At 36.6% G+C, this 19,737-nt stretch overlaps 1 protein-coding gene across 1 annotated transcript in view; it reads left to right on the forward strand.

Annotated features, from left to right (window-relative positions):
• The window catches only part of AQR (aquarius intron-binding spliceosomal factor), a 52,522-nt gene that overhangs the window by 28,088 nt on the left and 4,697 nt on the right, over positions 1 to 19,737 (forward strand). The window contains exons 23-32 of the mRNA XM_010007747.1: positions 899 to 1,009; positions 2,570 to 2,679; positions 6,899 to 7,034; positions 8,777 to 8,986; positions 9,781 to 9,918; positions 10,781 to 10,852; positions 14,525 to 14,712; positions 16,368 to 16,539; positions 18,199 to 18,369; positions 18,995 to 19,080. Coding sequence (XP_010006049.1) covers positions 899 to 1,009; positions 2,570 to 2,679; positions 6,899 to 7,034; positions 8,777 to 8,986; positions 9,781 to 9,918; positions 10,781 to 10,852; positions 14,525 to 14,712; positions 16,368 to 16,539; positions 18,199 to 18,369; positions 18,995 to 19,080 — 1,394 coding nt within the window. The remainder of the gene's footprint in view (positions 1 to 898; positions 1,010 to 2,569; positions 2,680 to 6,898; positions 7,035 to 8,776; positions 8,987 to 9,780; positions 9,919 to 10,780; positions 10,853 to 14,524; positions 14,713 to 16,367; positions 16,540 to 18,198; positions 18,370 to 18,994; positions 19,081 to 19,737) is intronic.

The following is a 19,737-nucleotide window of genomic DNA, read 5'->3' on the forward strand; positions in this document are numbered from 1 at the left end:
GTTATGTAATACATGCCTATGCTTTATTTTCTGTGATTATATCTTGTATTTCTGTCAAATACTTTTGAGAAGCATAATCATACTTGCTTTTGGATTCAATGATCAATTAAATTCTTTAGATAAAGCAAGCGTAATTCCATACCAATTTGTAATTTTATGTTTAGATATGTGTATAAAACCTAGAGTTCTGTGCTTCTTAGTGCTGAAAAAATTATTTTGAGGTGCTTTGTAATACTTGGATACCTTTAAAATGTCTCAGATGTCACTTTTTGAATGTTGATATTTGAGCTTATAAAAACATTAATGTTCAGTATTACTTCTATATCATCAGTTGTAGACTTTTGAGTAAATAAAAATAATGGACTCTTGTTTTCTGTTCTTTGTATCTGCTTTACGTTACTCTTTTTCGAATATGTGCTTTGATGCTTTTTTTTCAGTTCCCCCTGTGTTTCATCTGTCCTGAGACTAAACAGTCTGTTCTTGGAGGTCTGTTTTCCTAGTTTGCACAACAGAGTAGTGTTTCATATGCTGGATTACTATCTAACAGGCAGGAATCTGTCTAGCTGCTCTGAATTAGTCTGTCATGATATATTGTATTTCTTCTTGATGTTCACAAAAAGACAGCAAGTAATTTACCATATTCTGCTTACACAGGGATCTGCCATAGTATTGTGCAAAGTTTTTCACTGTGTATGTACTTATTCTTAAAGTTCACAGAAACCAGCAAGCAATTGTACATGAAACAGAAGGTTTGTTTTTTGTTTGTTTGGGTTTTTTTTGCTGTTAATGTAGGATGTCATTGTCTTGTGTGATTTTTCTGCTTTTTTCCCAACTGGCTATATTTTTGTGCAATATTCTGGAAAATTGGGTTTAATTTCTTGTTTTGTTTTGGATTTAGGTAGTGGGTCCACCTGGTACTGGAAAAACTGATGTAGCAGTCCAGATAATATCCAATCTTTATCATAATTTCCCAGAACAACGAACTCTTATAGTTACCCACTCTAATCAGGTAAAGTGTCACGTCATGCATGAAATTTTCCTGTAATTAAAATAGAGAAGAACAGCAAGTGTTGAGATCAGTATGTTTGGGATTGCGATTGTCTCTTAACAATGATGACTTGAGTTGGCTTGTGTGCAGTTTTGCCAGTTTCATAATGTGAAGTTAAATCTTTGAATTCAGGCTTGTAGTTCTGAGCTATTTATCAGAAGTTTTCAATATATTTAACTTGTTAGGGGTAGAAATTAGGAAGTACTTAAAAAAAAATGTCTGCACAGTTCTTCCAGCTGTGCATTTGACTGCATCCATGTTAGGTTTTCACTAGCGAACTTTCTCAGACACTGGTTACTCTGGGCTTCAAGCTTCTAAGGAAGGACATGAAAGGTATCATGGCTTCTTCAGCTGAATGTCTACTTTGCATTCCTACGAGGTGGAGCCTAGCTGCTAATTCTAAAACGTATAAAATAGTAGTAATACTAATGCTGGAAGTCTTGAGGATTCTTACTCTAAATCTGCATCTGAATGATTTCTTAGGAAACCAGTGTCATTTATTTCCTGGTCTCCCTAATTAGCCAATCCAGTCTTGGTTATGAGCTATTTTAAATGAACGTACTGCTTTCAAAACTTTTCATATTCATCCATCAAAACAAGATTATACACTTACACTGTTCATCAAACAGTGGTGAATGGGGCTTCATTTTGGTGAGGAATTACAACCTGGAATAGTATAGGCCAGTCTACAGTGGGTTACAGAAGAGTAACAGGTAATGAAGTTGAGAGAAAGGGTTGAGAGCATGTCTGTTGTGCAGAATATGAAGGAAATAATGTGGTGCGGGTAGGAGACTTATAACCAGACAAGACTTGAGAGCATGAACTTGAAATTGTGCTTCAGGCAATAAACTATCTCAGCAAGGTTTGTTGCCTATGCTTTGATGCTTTAACATGTTTGCATGACTTCCAGCTGGAGTACAATTGGAACTTGCTCATGTTTATTCGTAGTTTCACAACTTAGTGATCTAGTGCTTACAAACTTACCTGAAATAAACAGAAGTTGATATTAAGCTGTTAGAGAATTGAAGGGTTTAAGGCAGGAGATGTAGCACACCTTGAAGTTTAGTTAATGAAAAATTATTTCTCGATATGGAATAGAATCGCATCACCTGCCAATCAATACCAGATCACACTCTTCTAATGTACAGTAAAAGTTGAATGATTTAAAGTCATGTAGCAAAATCAGTGTTTGCAAAGTGTGCTTTTGAGACATTTTTAGATACTGATAGCTTTATCAACTACATTGTATAGGTGATTGAATAAAAATTTAAAAGTGTTTTAATATGTAAAATCAAATTTACTTGTATAAAGTATATTGATATAGGAGTTTTAGTAGGCTCATTTGTCAGTCGTCAAGATTAAGATCTGTAGTACCAGTATTCACTTCATGTTTCCTTTGGCTTCCATTTATACCAAAATAGGCATAATTTCCTAGCTGACCTACAAGTAAGTCTTCGGTTTTCCCCTTCAGTTTTCCTCTGAACCCTTATACTACCTTTTTTTCCTATTCTCAATCCTTAGGCCTTGAACCAGCTGTTTGAAAAAATCATGGCTCTAGACATTGACGAGCGCCACCTCCTGCGTCTGGGTCATGGAGAAGAGGAATTAGAGACAGAGAAAGATTTCAGCAGGTGAGAAAGGAGCTGAACTTGCTTATATAAATGTTGTAGCAAGATGTATGTGTTGAATCCATTCTACCTCCCCAAGCAAGGGAATGAGCAAGTTGTGCTTGACAAGTTTCGTATTTCTCATGTTCTTGAATGCCAGTAACGCAGAGTGCACTTGTTTTCAATATAGAATTAAGTAATTTTGGTTCTTATTCAGTAAAGAAACTGTTTTCTTGAGAATCCAAAGGCAGAATTTTGGACAGCTGTTTGTTCACAAACTCAACTGCTTGAATAAAAGTAGTTCATTTTATTTTTGGCCCATATACACATTTTATAGAATTAGTCTGTTTTGTGAAACAAAGCTGAATAATAAAGGTAAGTTTGCAGTTAGGAATATTTGGTGCAAACATGGTATCACTTCTGCTGACATGTTGTATATTGCATACAAAAACAGACAAAATTTCTTGAGAATTACAAATTTGCCTTTTTCATTGGTAAATAATGCATTTTGAAGAATATGTACATAAGGAAAGCTATCAAGTCTATATCAGTACAAAGACTTAAGAACCAATTTGTTATGCATTAGTCCAGCCAACATCAGCAGATTTACACAAGTTCACAAATGTAGGAGGAGGTATAAGGGTCGTGCACTAGAAATGACTGAACTGTCCAGTACTGGATTATTATAGTGATAGTTTGACTCAAAAGCTGTAGTAAAAATTATATATAGTTACTAGAATTTATCCACATATGTATAGTTGAGTTTCTTTTAGCAAAATAAATACCTTGTGATTTTATTTATTTTTTTTTTAGAATTTTAATTTTAGTTTACTATATTCCTTGAACAGTTTTCTTTGAGACACTTTATGTTGTCTGTTTTCATTCTTTCTCAGAGTGACTTCAGACCTTCAGGACATTTCTGCAGAGTCCTGTGGGTTCTGGCAGTTTGGGAGAGATAAGGGTTGGGAAATATGTTTGAAGATGTGCTGCACTACTGTGAGGAAATAAGTGTATTTCCCAGATACCTTTTTTTTCGTTGGTATAGGCTGCTTCTGAGTGAATGGTTTTCATGTCAGGCTGCTTTAGAGGGCACAACACTGCTTAAAGAATTTCTATTGCTTGGCAAGCTTAGTGTTCCTTTTTTACTCCCTCTGCAGGCACAGTAAAGTGGGACAGGGCATATAAAAACAAGGTGGAAGGAAGCTGATTAAACTGGTCCTGTCACTTAAACACAAAGGGAATTGCACCTAATGAAAATTTTTGTAGGAATGAGCAAATGCATAAGAGTGTTTATGACTTTACTTGGCTAAGGAAGTGAAAGAAAGTAAGAAGGGCTTCAGATACATCAGTGCTATAAGGAAGAATAGGGAAAATATGGGCCATGTTACCAGAGGATACAGAGAAGGCCAAGTTACTGAATACCTTCTGTGCTTCAGTCTTTACTCCTAAGACCAGCCCTCGTGAATCCCAGATTCTGGACGTAAGAGAGAAAGCCTGGAGGAGGGAAGACTCTCCACTGGTCAATGAGGATTGGGTTAGAGATCAGTGAGTTAAACAGTATACACAAATCCATGGGTCCTGATGGGATGTACCCACAAGTGTTCAGAGAGCTGGCTGATGTTGTTGCTCTACCACTCTCCATCATTTTCAAAAGATCATGGCAAACAGGACAGATGCCTTAGGACTGGAGGAAAGCCCGTGTCACTCTAATCTTCAAAAAGAACAAGAAGGATGATTCAGGAAACTACAGACTAGTCAGCCTCACCTCCATCCCTGGAAAAATGATGGAGCAGCTCATTCTGGAGGTCAGCTCTAAGCACATGAAAGAGAAGAAGGTTACCAGGAGTAGCCATCATAGATTTACCAAGGGGAAATCATGCTAGACTAATCTGATAGCCTTCTACAATGTTGTGACTGAATGGGTAGATGCAGGGAGACCAGTGGATGTAGTCTGCCTTGACCCTTAGCAAGACTTTTGACACTATCTCCCATAACATCCTTCTGAGCAAGACCAGGAACTATGGAGTAGAAAAGTGGACAGTGAGATGGATTAAGAACTGGCTAAATAATAGAGCCCAGAGGGTAGTGATCAATGGTGCAGAGTCTAGCTGGAAACCTGTAGCTAGTGAAGACCCCAGGGATCAATGGTGGGTCCATTTCTGTTCAGCATCTTCATCAATGAGGAGACACAGTGTATCCTCAGCAAGTTTGCTGATAAAACAAAACTGGGAGTGTTGGCTGATTCACCAGAAGGCTGTGCAGCCATTCAGTGAGATTTAGACAGGCTGCAGAGCTGGGCAAAGAGGAATCTAATGAGGTTCAACAAGAATAAATGTAGAGTCCTGCACCTGGGGAAGAATAAGAGCATGCAAGAGTACAGGTTAGGAGGTGACCTGCTAGAAAGCAGCTCCGTGGAGAAGGACCTTGGAGTCCTGGTCGACAACAAGTTATCCATGAGTCAGCAATGTGCTCTTATGGCCAAGAAGGCCAACAGTATCCTGGGGTGCATTAAGAAGAGTGTGTCCAGCAGGTTGAAGGAAGTTCTCCTTGTTTGCACTCCTCCCCCTCTATTCTGCCCCAGTGAGATCACATCTGGAGTATTGTGTCCAGTTCTGGGCTCCCCAGTTCAAGAGGGACAGGGATTTACTTGAGAGTCCAATGGGGATCTATGAGGGCTATTAAGGGACTAGAATACCTGCCTTACGAGGAAAGGCTGAAAGACCTGGGGATGTTTAGTCTAGAGAAGAGAACACTGAGAGGGGATCCTGTTAATGGATATAAATATCTGGTGGTGGTGGTGGGTGTCAAGAAGGATAGGGTCAATCTCTTCTCAGTCATGCCCTGTGACATGATAAGACAAGGAGCAATGGGTACAAACTAGAACACAGGAAGTCCCACCTCAACATGAGGAAAAACTACTGTAAGGGTTATGGAGCACTGGGACAGGCTGCCCAGAGAGGTTTGAAGTCTTCTCTGGAGACTTTCAAGACCTGTCTGGATGTGTTCCTGTGTGGTGTGCCCTATATTCTCTGATGGTCCTGCTCTGGCAGGGGGATTGGACTCTACGATCTCCAGAGGTCCCTTCCAACCCCTACGATTCTGTGACTTGGATTGTAAGAAATAAGGACATTGAAAGTGTGAGGGGAAAAAAGCCACAACTGGTTGCAGTCAGTTGTGACTATAATGGATTAGGTTTGTTGAAGGGGAAAAGATTACTTAGTTTTCCAAGGATCTTAACTGTCATATTTCCTGAGTAATTTGTTTTATCCAGTTCTGAAAATATGATATTCAGTTGTCTTCGTAATTTCAAATCTCCAGCTTTAGCTACTCTCACTCTTCTAAATAAGACAATAGAGCTCATTGTGATTACCAGGGATTGTGTCTTTTTTTCTGTGCAGAAAGCATATTTTAAGAAGAGTAAGTTTAGTAAGGGCTTGAAACTTAGACTTTATTCACATTGAAGGTTTTAATTACGTGCACATTTTTTAAAAGTGTCCTGTTCCTCTCACTTACTTAATACCACCCATTTGTACGACTTTTTAATGTGCTTTCTTTTTTAGAAAATGTGATACATTGATTTTTGTTGTTCTTTCACTGCTTCTGGGGGAGTGCATGAATTAAGGAAATTGATTTATGAAGAAAAATTTGGGCTGAATTGGGTAAGAGCAGGAAGAATAGAAGGAGTAGCTTACAAACTAACGTCATAAAAGTTACTCAATAGGCAGCTGTGGGTACAGGGCCTCCTATGTTTGGATGCAGACTTGTCTGTTATGGTAGGCTAAGCATTATTGCAAGACATTTTGTGTATTTCTGGTGAAGTCAGCCTCACCATACTGCAACTTCAGGTATAGGTTCCGTTTATGATGCTCTGCAGACTTGTATACCTTGCTTGTGTTCGTATAACACATAGTGTATCATAGTTCCTAAACAGTACACTGGAAGTAGTGCTTTTCTGCTTTACAGGTACATGATGAGAATGTTTTGCTAACACTTACAAAGCTTTTGTTGAAGTGATAGGATAAAAGGAGCTTTTTCTGCAGTAATGGCTCTTGCATGGCTTTGTTAATTGTGAGACTCAACTGATAGAAAAGTGGGCATTTGGCAAATTCTTTTTTTTGGAATCTAGTGGTAGTTGTGGAGTTTTTTTAGTAGGGGTGTTGTTTTTAGTGAACTCGTTTTACTTAGATAAAACAGTTTTGAATTAAATATATACAAATCATGTTATATTTAATCCATTTTGTAGATATGGAAGAGTTAATTATGTGCTGGCTCGAAGACTTGAGCTTCTACGAGAAGTTGGGCGATTGCAGGAGAGTCTTGGAGTCCATGGAGATGTCTCTTACACTTGTGAAACAGCTGGCCACTTTTTCTTATACCAAGTAAGGGCTGAAATACTTCTACAGAGACTGTATGACCTCAGCATGTTATGAAACACTTTGTAAAAATTGGAGTGAATTTTTCAGAATTGAGTCTTAAAAAACCCCTTTGGTGGTTCAAAATACAATAACAGCTACAGCTATAATTGCAACATTGTTTGCTTGTATTGCTATTGTTTTAAATCCTGCTTTGATGACTCACCAGTTGGAAGGCTAGCATTGCTGCTTTTCATGACTGCTGGCAAAGAGTCCAACCTGAAGTTTCTCCTTCAGATAGTAGAATCTGTGGGCTGCTTTACATTTTGGACAAGCATTAATGATGATCCTGCTAGAAAGCTTTTCTGGTGTTAAATGCCCATGTGAAATTGGATGCATAGTACACAAAACACTGATTTTTCCATGTATTATGTATCCCTCATTTACCTTCCATGTATTTTTTTCAGTGACATAGTTTGCACTAGCAATTAGTATGGCTTAAGCAGACTTGCAGAGTGGTACTTAGGATCAAATACGTACTCTGCATGTGTTTTTACAGAATTTACTCTGGACTAACTGTACTGTGGGCCTAAACACAAAATGGTCAGGTTAGGTGTTTAAAAGAAGGAGGAGCACTGCTAGAGCTCATCCTCTCCTTCATTTTTCTCCCAAGGGAATCCAACTTGGTATTTCAACCTAAGTAGTGTAAGTAGAGTTAATGAAGATATTTTCTTCCATATTTGGTTTATGTGGTAAGTTTTTTGTAGCGGGGCCTGCAAGTGTGACCTCTGTGAGAAGAGGCCAAGGGCTTCCCTGTGCTGGATGCGGCCAGCTCCAGCACACCCACCACTGGCCAAAGCTGAGCCCATCAGTGACACTGGTGGTGCCTCTGTGAAAACATCTTAGGGAAAAGGTCAAAAAGCACTGTGCGGCAGCTGAGGGCAGAGAAGGGCGTGTGAGAAACAACCTCACGCACCTAGGGCAGGAGGAAAAGGATGCAGGAGGTGCTTGAGGTACTGGGGCAGAAATTCCCCCATAGCTCAAGGTGACGACCATGGTGCATCAGGTGGTTCCCCTGCAGCCCATGAAAGACTGGGTCAAAGCATACATCCATACTGCAGCCCATGGAAGACCCCATGATGGAGAGGTGGATATGCCCTGAAGGAAGCTGCAGCCTGTGGAAAGCCCATACTGAAGCAGGGGAGAAGTGTGAGGAGGAAGTGGGGGTGGGGATATAGTGTTATGAACATGAATTACAAGCCGCGTTTCTCCTGCACTGCTCAGGATGGGAAGAAGGTAGAAGAGTTGGAAATAAAGGAGTGAAACTGATCCTTGAAGGAAGGACAGGGTAGAGAAGAAAGGTGGTTTTGGTTTTGTCTTTGTCACCATCCTACTCTATTTTTAACCAGCAATAAATTAAATTAATTTTCTCCTAGTTGGGTCTGTTTTGCCTGTGATTGTAATTGCTAAGTGTTCTCCCTGTATTTATCTCAGCCCATAAGCTTTTCCATCTTATTTTCTCCCCCTGCCCTGTTGAAGAGGGGGAATGAGAGTTGCTGGATGGGAATCTGGCAGCCAGCCAAGGTCAACCCACCACAGCTTCAAAAATATCATCCTGATACAAGGTCAAACATATTAATTTAGACATACCTTACTTTTGTCATAGTTGGTTTTGTTGGTTTTTTTAAATACTGTTCGTGCAGGACTGTGCCTTGCTAATGACTTTATAGTATAAAAACGTAATTATGTGACACTTCTGTTTGCCATAGGTGATGTCTCGTTGGGAGGAGTATATCAGCAAAGTGAAAGTTAAAGGTGGAAAAGTGCCAAATGTTATGGATGTCTCCGGTTTCTTTCCTTTTCACCAGTATTTTGCAAATGCTCCTCAACCAATTTTCAAAGGCAAATCCTATGAAGAAGATATGGAAATTGCTGAAGGGTGTTTTAGACATATTAAGAAAATATTCACTCAGCTTGAGGTAAGATGTGTAACTGTTAAATGTAAGTGGATCTGGCTAATCCTATAAAAAATTTTACACAGTTCTAAAATCCATTGCCCAATATTATAAAAGGAGTATATACCTTGAGGCAATTTCATTAGCTTGCAAGGCATTCAGATGAGAATTTCCACTTTGGAGGAATATAGGCATATTTCACAATAGGGACATGGGTCTAATCTGTTTTATTTTGATGTTAGGAAGCAGCCATTCTGAATGTTCCATTTTCTCTGATTATGTTACTAGGGTTGATGAACCTATTGTTGATCCTCTGATCCTTACAGGGTCTTTGTGTTTACAGTTAATTGCCTTTAATCAGATAACCTAGAACTAACTTAAATACATTATCTTGTTTCTCCCAGATCACTTTAAAGGTAGGGTTAAGATGATCTGAGTATCCATTGTTCATATTAACTGTACTGGTCTTTCTAATATCGAATCTGATGTGATATCATGATGCAATAAAATAGGAAACAAGAAGATACAATAGAACAGAATTTGGGGGGATTTTGGGAGGGTTCCTCAAACAATGGAATAATTGTGTCCAAACTTATATATGCTTAGAGGTTGCAGAATTCTTGGGTGTGTTTTTAATTTTTTTTTGAAATATTGTTGATTCCAGGTTTAGCATTAAAAAAATTATTCAGATGGGATTGTTAATGGTAGATACCTTTATGAATTTCTTGAATCTTGAATTGGCCACATAGTTTGACTGAATACATTTTATAAGCAATAGTTTTTTGCATTCTGACTTCTAAGATTTTTCTTCTCCATAGGAATTCAGAGCGTTTGAACTTCTCCGCAGTGGCCTGGATAGATCCAAATACCTCTTGGTGAAAGAAGCAAAAATTATTGCCATGACTTGTACTCATGCTGCTCTGAAACGACATGACCTGGTTGAATTAGGTTTCAAAGTAATGATTTTACTAATGTTATTACACTAATTGTTTTTTTAGTTGTTTTTATTCCCTTCCCTTTTATAGACCTTTTTTCTGTTGTAAATCCAGGCAACTGTTATTGAGTTGAATATTTTACCAGTAAGTTTCAAGTTTTATATTTCCTGAAGAAACTGTTAACTTCTGTTAGTAAAAAATAAGATCACTTCTAAGTTACTGCATGTACAAAAATGCTTTATTACTGCATGTCTGTAGAAAAGTTAGTTTTTCCATATTAGTTTATGAACTGCAGTGATATGATTGAGTAATAAAATCAAGGCAGAATTGGGAAAAATTCCATGGCCTTTATAACTTTGTTTACCTAAAAATTGAACAATTTGAGCAACAAGAACTATGATGCATTGCTGTTTTCACTCTGCATTTTTAACCATAGGTATTGATTTATTACAGAATTTTATCTGACAAAACCAAACCTCCTCACCAGTAATTCTTCCAGTGTTATTTTTTTTCCAGCAATGCACTGTAATGGATCACAATAGTGCTTCTTTTTCTGGTTCAGTGAAAAGATGGTAAATTTGTTCCACTGCAGAAAACTTCTCTCTCAAGGATGGGTTATGGGAAGCATGTTATATAGTTCAATCTTGGACTTCTTTATATAAGCCCTGATTGGTACAGATGGATCTGCCATTGGTGTAGGAGTTCACTCTCTGACATTGATTTTTAGTAGTACTGATACTTTGCCTATATTTACCGTAAAATCCTGCAGTAACTCTCCCACCTATCAAAACCCAAATAAGTGATTGAATCTTTCCCTTTGGTATACTGAATAACAGCATTAATTTGTATTGATTGATGGACATCTCTGCTTTTTCTTTCTCAGTATGACAACATCTTAATGGAAGAGTCTGCTCAGATTCTGGAAATAGAAACCTTTATACCTCTCCTGTTGCAGGTTAGACCTGAATTATAAAACATAATACAAAAAAATATTAACTTAAGTCTGTGTTTTTGAACAATACAAAGTATTAGAAAGAAGATAGCTTGTGCAGAAAGTAACCTCGAACTGATACTGCCATCTGAGTTGACAGTAAGAACTTTGTTATTCTAGATTAGTTCTTTTTTCTTGGTTTTTAAATTATGGAATAAGCTAATAGGTCCTAAATATGTTCCTTTTATTGCTAAAATAGAAGTATTAGAAGGCTTTAATTTTGTAAATAAAAAAAGGCAGCTGTATTTCTCCAAACTATGTGCTGGCTATGTTACTTTTATTCTTTCTCATTTAAAGAGTGATTATTGCTGATTTAAATAATTATTAGAATTATTACTTAAAGAATTGTTTCATGTCATCCTGTCTACTTATGCTGTTTGGTCAGTTTCGAGTCAGGATTAACAGAGAAAGAGATAGCAAGCACCTACAGCTTTCAGGAAAGCTAGAGCCAAGTAGAGAGGAGACATTCCAATTTATGTTAAACTCTACAGAAAAAAAATAAATGGTTACTGGTTCTGCTTCTTTTGCCCAGTAATTATGCACCTTTTGTCTAGCTAATGGATAAGTGTTGAGCCTGGAATCAACTGCAGCTTTACAGTGTTTGGCAAGCTAACAGTTGGTACATGGAATGCAGATGTGATACAGTTGAATCCAGTCTTTCCAGTCTTGCAGCTGGAAAGGTACTTGTAATGCAGGGAAGGAAAGAGGGAAACTAAAGCTAATGTGGCAAAGGAGTTATTTATAGCACATTCTTTAGGAAGTCAGGTAGCAATAGCTCTGTAACATAAGGGATTGTTGCAGTAGAGGGCCAACACTGCTACTTCTAAAATTCAGTATTTTTCCCTAAAAACTTCTATTCTGATTATTCTAAACACAACACTTTCACTCAGAGTGTCTTGAATTTTGTTCTTCCTCCAGGGAAGATTATATGTGGTTTTTTTTAGCAAGCTTAGCTTGGGAGCATCACTCTCCTCTTTTAAGATCTAGGGGATTTCATAATTAAGCAAGATGTGCTTCTCACACATCTGTGGCTCTTGTTATCTTTGTAATCTCAGATTATCACAAGATAAATTTCACCCTCAGGAAATTAAGTATGGGCTCCCTCAGGAACTCTATGCAAACTCTTTAGGTGCAAATCAGAAGCTGGTATAATGCAAGTCAGTAAAGGTGAAAACAGTCTGGACAGAGTTGATTTGATGCTTATTTCAGTGGCTTTCTGAAAATAGAGTCTGCATTTGCTCATATTCTAAAATTAAGCTTTCTTTCCGAAGTTTTGCCTGGGGCAGATATTTTCATTGAAAAGCTATAATTTTAAGTTTTTAGAAAGCTACATCTAAGCATTTGGATTCTCATTCTAATAGAAAATTAATCTCAACTGAAAAAAGCGTCATGGAAACTCTGTGAAACATTTGATGTATTTGTTGTTGTAGCTCATAATTTTTCACTTTGCTCTTTAACAATGGAGAGTAGAATACAATTGTAGGAAAATAACTCAATATGGGCTTAGTGCACAAAAGAATGTGCATGTCCAAGTTAACCATATTGCTGTTAAAGCCCAAGCCCTGTTCTCAGTTGCTGTTGAACTGTAGATTTTTAAGTTTTAGTGTAGTTGTTTAACACCTTCTTGATGTGTTAAAGACTGCTGAGATTTGATAAATCTGGGCCGACAAGCAACAATTCACCCTCTAGACCCCAAATACTGCTTGAACTCTGAACAGGAGCACGTATTTCTCCATCTTGCTGGAGATGTATAGAAACCAAACCTCTGAGTGAGGCTTCTCAAAAATCGTAAAACGTGACAGTCTAAATCTCTTTCCATTTCACCTTCTACTTCAGCAATTATAAAAATACAGTGAAATAGACTTGGTTCCTTTCCCTCCTTCAGGCTAAATGAATCCTCACTGTAGTGTCTAGAATAACTTTGAAATTAGTTAATCCTGAAATGCAAGGTTTATGCTCACTGCTTAGTTAAATGCCTCTGTTAGAAGGGTACAGAGGCATAAGTTGTCACTTAATGGCTACTCGTGTAATTAGTGTGTTAAATCTCCATGCATAAAGGTACATGTAAGACTTGGGTTGTTACTTTGATATTCTGCCAGTCTTTAATGCTACAGCATTCTGCCTGGCTTTGACCATGGTTTTTATTGTCTATCAATAAAGAGAAATAAGTATCTTACTATTAAGATTCTTGCTTCACTCAGTGTTTTTCCAATGTTTGAGCATTGAGAAACAAGATGAATCAGGCTGGTGAGGGGAAATAAGTGTGTGTGAGTAATGTAGAAGCTGAAGTTCTTGGTAATTTAAGAAGACCTTTTAGCCACAGAGCCATATTTTGGGGGACATTCTATGACCTTTCGTACAAGAGCCATCCAAATAATAATTGAAAATTGAGGTTTGGGTTTGTTGTTTTTTCAACAGAACATAAAGAACTAGGCTTGCAGAGTCGTAGTACTTGATTTCTTGCACTAGCATTTTGAAGTAAGAAATTTTAAAAAACGGAGTTCTTTTGGAGGGTTCTTTGTTCTGAGATTGAAATTGCTGATAAGAACAGAATGATCATACAGAATGCTTTGTCTTCTCCAAATCAGTAACATTTCTGGAGAAAAAAAAAGAACATTTTTTTTCATGCCATTGAAAATAATTTCCATCCTCTTACTTTCTTACTAAGGTATATTCAGCCTTGATGAGCTGGACAGTCCAGAGCCCAGTTTTCCTTCTTTGCTCTCTGATCAGAGGGGGCTTCAGTGCTCTTCCACTTCAAGTGGCAAGAAAAGGAACTGTCTTGAATAGTGCTCCTATGGGGAAAGGGAAATATCACAGGAGTGGGTAAGAAATTGGGGTCTAAATTGTAAAACTGGCAGGTGGAAGTCTTCAAGATTCTAATTCCTGGATAATGTTACCCACATATCTAAGATTCTATGATTCTGTGATCTGTTCCTTTTTTGTCCCTATGTTATGATGTTCCTTCATGAGTTCTGTCAGTACGTAACATAGGTACACAAAGGATGATGAGATATTGGATAGAGAGATGCCAGACATACAAGAGCATTCAGTCCAAGACCCAGGATGAGGATTAATTAGAGGCACATTCTGGTCATGGAAAAGCCATTTGGGAATTGCAGAAGTAGCCAGGTGAAGCACATGAACCACAGAGCCACAGAAAGGCAGGCTCATTTTCTGCTCCAGTCCTGTAAGCACTGTTTCAGATGCTTCAAGCCCTTCATATTCACTATCTCAGAATCCAAAAAATAATGTTTAAAAGCCTGGTCTAGTGTAACAGTACTTGTGTAGAAATCAGTTTTTACTGCTGTAACTTCTATAATTGTTCATCATCTGTGTTGTTTTTTTTTTACCTTTAAAGTAATGCAAAATGATAATTACTCTGATGTTTCTCTACTGATTTGAATAGATAAATTTACCTGTTGCTTTATAAGAAACAAGACTATTTAAAATTCTACCCCCTAGATTAGAAAGGACCTAGTAGTTTTTGACTGCAGTGTAGCGTAAGTGTAGCTTAAGAACAAATGCTGAAATTTAGGGCTTAGACTAAGACAGCCAATTTAACTATTAGTGCATTGTAATTGAGTGCCTCAATTATACTTCAGTAGTTACAATTGTGTAATTGTTTAATTCTAGAACCCCCAGGATGGATTCAGTCGTTTGAAGCGGTGGATTATGATTGGTGATCATCATCAGTTGCCACCAGTCATTAAGAACATGGCTTTTCAAAAATACTCCAACATGGAGCAGTCCCTTTTTACAAGGTTTGTTCGTGTTGGAGTGCCAACTGTTGATTTGGATGCACAAGGAAGAGCAAGAGCAAGGTGAGACAGAGAAAGTGGCATGTCTAGCTTATAAGAAAGTACCAGGTTAAAAACTGGAAAAGCAACCATAGCACTGGAGACTTTTTTCCTATTGCTAAGACAGGAGTTTGCAAAATTGTAATTTAGTTGTTTTGTTCCATTTGTTTCTGCATAATCTAGGAAATCAGATTTTACTTTGCTGAATTCCAATCACTTTTACTTTCTTTTATACAGTGGTGCTCTGCTACTGTATGAGTACTATAATGAAAATGATACTTGAAGGAGTTTTAATAGTCTTAAGTGTTTGGGGTTTTTACAGCTGAGATTTATTTTCAGAAGCTTCCTTTTGTAAACTAATATATGCAACATATTCAAGATTAAAGAAATATTTGCTTCATTTGTCCTTGAATGTATTGTATTTCTCTTATGATCTACAAAAGGGTATTTTTCATGTAATATTTCAGCAGACCTTCAGCTTTGACTGATTGGAGACAACCAGGCTGTCCACACATCTTTTCCTGTAATAAGATTGTTTTTCTTTTTTTCTATGTATTTATCACTTCATTGTGGTAATTTAGATAATCAGATTTATATATTGTGTAAAGTGCATGTTGGTGGTGCAACATTAACAAGGAAAAAATAAAACCAAAGGTGAGAAGATGACTCCATATATGATCTTGCTATGCTAAGTTTAGTTTTAAATCCTAATGGTGTTTAGGCATAAAATGGAATCAACAGTGTGAAAGAGAACTTCAGCTTTTTATGTAAGAAGTGTTGAGGGGAGTAGAATGTTATTATTTAGTCATATGATTAACAGTTACGTTCAATGTTATTTTAAAAATGCAAATTATATCTGACCATGATGATAAATTAAGTTTATTTTGCCATGTACCATCTTGCAACATGTCTGGGAATTTCTCAGAGATAAGAGAGCTGAAGAATTCCCTCACTTTGCAAGCAATTTCTTGATCAAGGATTTTTCCCATACTTTCCTGCACTTTATCTTCTTGATCATAGGCAGCTTCCCCATGAAATATCTGCTACTTGATCTGGTCTAGATATTGTGCATTTCTGACTGAGGCATTTCTGTTATATTATCATTCCTGTGAATATCATTATGATATCAGAATATTATATCATATGATATCAATATGTTTCAGAATTGTGTAGAATTTGGTCGCTTCCATTCTTATTTCAGCTTAATACATGGCAATACAGAAATAAAAAAATGAATTTATTTTTTCAGTAAGAGGCTTTACAGCAGATAATGCAGAAAATCCTTTTTCACTTACTCCTTCCTTTTTCTCAAGAAGCATTCGTATTCCCTAAGTTTTGTTCACTGTGAAAATTCCTACCCAAGTTCTTTGCAAAATTTGTACCCTTCAGTGTAGAGCTGCTCAAGTGTAACAGGTTTAAGGGTGACTGTGCTGCACTGAGCTTTCTAATAAGTGAAATCTGAAGTTTTCTGTGAGAGAGAACCAGACAGAATCAAAACATAAAACATGATTGCTGGATAGCTTCTACAAATATATTCATTTATATATGTACACGCTCTCCAACAATATTTTTCTTACAGAAGCATTCATCTTCAATGGGTTATGTGCATCTGAACTATTTTGAGTGAGTTCAGGAACCTACTTTAACTGTTTGGGGTTTGTCTCTGCATTTTGTAACAGTTTGTGTAACCTCTACAACTGGCGTTACAAGAATCTGGGTAACCTGCCTCACGTGCAGCTTCTGCCAGAGTTCAGAACAGCCAATGCTGGGTTTTTGTATGACTTCCAGCTTATAAACGTAGAAGACTTCAATGGTGTGGGAGAATCTGAACCCAATCCTTATTTCTATCAGGTAAGAGAAATAATAAATTTATACTTTATTAATCTGAATATGGTTTAGACAGACTATTAAAATGCAGCAAACTGATATTTAATACTTGCTCTCAAATAATTGAGTCATGTATATGCTTGATTTTTTTCTTCTTTTAATAAGTATTGAATGTTGAAAATGATAATGTAATATGTTGTACTTGCTCAAAGTGAATGATTTGGTATCATGTTTTCTCAGTGTTTTTGGAGGAGTGAGATTTAGCGTATAATTCATTATGAAGTGTTGTTTTGGCTGTTAGGAAATTAGAGTCTGTTGTAATCCAGCTGCACTGCCATTATAGTGAAATGAACAGTGCCGTTTCTCCTGTATAGGAAAGGTCACAGTTTCCTGTGACCTTGCACAAATTTGAGTTTGAAGAGTCACTGCATTGATTTGACCTCTATGTCAGAATGCTAAAAGCCCGTTCATAAGAATCTGAAACAGTACTGCAAGAAGTATACATAAGGGGAAGAGAGACATTGAGGCTGAAGTAAATAAGCAAAAAATACCTCAGCCATCAAATTTCTCAACTAAGTTTTAAAATTAAGCCATCAACAACAGGCTCCATATGTACAGGAAAACCTTTTAAACTTGTAATGAGATGCTTGTGTTTTCAGTCCTTATTTTTCTTGTTTTAAAAACAGTGTTGAAACAAACTCCAATGACTAAATCAGCAGTCTGGGTTTCAGAAAATTTAGAAGCTGGAGCTATGTGCAGGTTAAGGAGTTGTATTCAGAAACAGAATTAACGCCTTGTATGTTGCTTAATATTATGGAGACCAAACAGTAGGCTTTAACATTATAATATTGGTTATTTTTTCCCTGTGAAGATCATTGAGAGTTATGTCAATCTATTTTTTTTAAAGGTATGAAAGGTATTTGTGGGTTTTACTTGGGTTCCTCACGCTTCTAGATTGAGGACAAAGTTTGGAGGGAAGAGTTTATTTTGATTTTTTAATATATTTTTTAAATTTGTGACATTTTAACGTACCAGTAATAAAACCTGTCCCGTGGAACATGAACAGATGAAATTAGTGCCTTAAAAATTACATTCTGATAACTGAGAATCAGAGTGCTGCTTTAGATCACACCTGGGCCAAAGAGGATTGAGAACACTCACACAGGGACAGAGGACACCTTCATCATTACCACAGTGCTTTAATGAGTAAACTCTTCTGATACTTCCTGCAACATATAAATGCAATTTTTAAAAAATAATGTAAATATTTTTAGTCTATAAATATAATTTAAATGCTTCAACATTGAATTATTACTATATTTAAGACCTCTTATATATTTAGAATTTAATCTTGTTGCAATAAAACTGGGAGCTTCTGAGTAAATATTGGAAAGTGTCAATCAGTGACTAACAATATTGATGGAGGTATTTTCAGCAGTTGTCTGAAGAGGAATCAGAATTAAATTATTAAACATACTTGCGCTTCTTTTATTCTTTCAAAGTATCTTTTATTAAATGAGCTAAGAAGCATCTAATTTAGACACACATGGAGGTGCATCTCATCTCAGCACTGAAATTTTTGTCTAAATACATGGTAATGACACAGATGTTATTCTTTCCAATCTTGCAAGTTGACTAACCCATTGTTTGTTTTTTTTTTCTTTCTTCCCTTTAAAATGTAAGAATCTTGGTGAAGCAGAGTATGTTGTGGCACTCTTCATGTATATGTGCCTGCTTGGTTATCCTGCAGACAAGATAAGTATCCTAACAACATACAATGGACAGAAACACCTGATCCGTGATGTCATTAATCAGCGGTGTGGAAATAATCCACTGATTGGACGGCCAAACAAGGTAACTTTGAAAATATATTACTTATTGGAGTGGTTCTTATTTGTTTGTTTTTAAGTTGTCATTTTATAGAACAGACTATTTTAATAGATTCACAGCTTTCTGTGCAGGTAGTCCCTGGTTGACTAGACATTTACTAACCTACATTCTATGGAATTTCACAGGGTAGCGCACTCATTTCTGGCTGTTTGTAATTTGACATACTAACAAACTGAAGTCAGTGAAGTTGGAAAGACTACAGACTACATGTGACAGAATGTCTCTTTTCTTTGTCATTTATTTTATCCTCAGAAAACAAAAAAGAAACCAAAACCCACACCTTTAGGAAGATCTCCAGAGAGTGGAAATTATTTTATAACTGTTATGATGACGAATCTAGTGAAACAAATACAAATCATAGTTATAAGAATCTGGTGCTAATTCTGAAGATGAAAACAGTATATTTATAAAACTGGTTACTTTCCACAAGCTTTTGTTATTAACACTCTGTTAGTTATTGGAATTGAATAAAAAGGTAAAAAAAAGTACACAGTCAGACAAAAGAATTTACAATAAAATTGTTGTGTTACTTTTAAATTGAAATGGCAAAGATTAACCTCCAGGGACTTTTTTTGTTTTGATTTTGTAGGTAACAACTGTAGACAGATTTCAAGGTCAACAAAATGATTATATTCTACTTTCACTAGTGCGTACCAAAGCTGTAGGCCACCTCAGGTATGTAAGATGATGTTCTTGTAGTGCATTAAACTACATGTTTTCTGAATCAGAAGGTTTATGGTGCATGATACAAAAGTGTTCAATTGTTTGAGCATGTAGTAAAAATGAAGTTTAATGCTATTTATTGAATGAAGTTTAGACATCCTTTTATAACTGTCTGGTACCCTCTTTACAACCACTTTATCCTTTAGCAGTGGCTTTTATACAGTAATTAATTTATATTATTGCCAGTAGGCTGAATTCAGTTTCACACTAGTAGAACAGTAGGAACAAATGGTTGGTGAACAAATGCAGGCTTAAATTTTCTCACAGATTCTTTCCTGTAAGTGAGCTTTTTACTTGTTTTGTATTAGAGATCAAACAGATCACCACATAAGTTGCTTTATGATGTGTAGTTTTAAATGCTTATACTTTAAGTTTTGGCATGAGATGGAGGAACACTTGTCTATTCAGTACTAATTAGATGAGTTCTCCAACTTGGGCTTACTGATTCAGGGATACAGAAATGCTATTGTGATTTCTTCTTAATGTAATCTTTACCTCTGAAGTCTAGGAAAATAGCAAAGGATTATTTTTTCATATTGTTATCAGTGCAGGCAACCCTCTTATGGAATGATTCTAGGATTTGGTAGTTATTGAAACAGTATGTAGGGA

Source organism: Chaetura pelagica, unplaced genomic scaffold (assembly GCF_000747805.2).
Source record: "Chaetura pelagica isolate M959 unplaced genomic scaffold, ChaPel_1.0 scaffold70, whole genome shotgun sequence".
NCBI classification, from domain to species: domain Eukaryota; kingdom Metazoa; phylum Chordata; class Aves; order Apodiformes; family Apodidae; genus Chaetura; species Chaetura pelagica.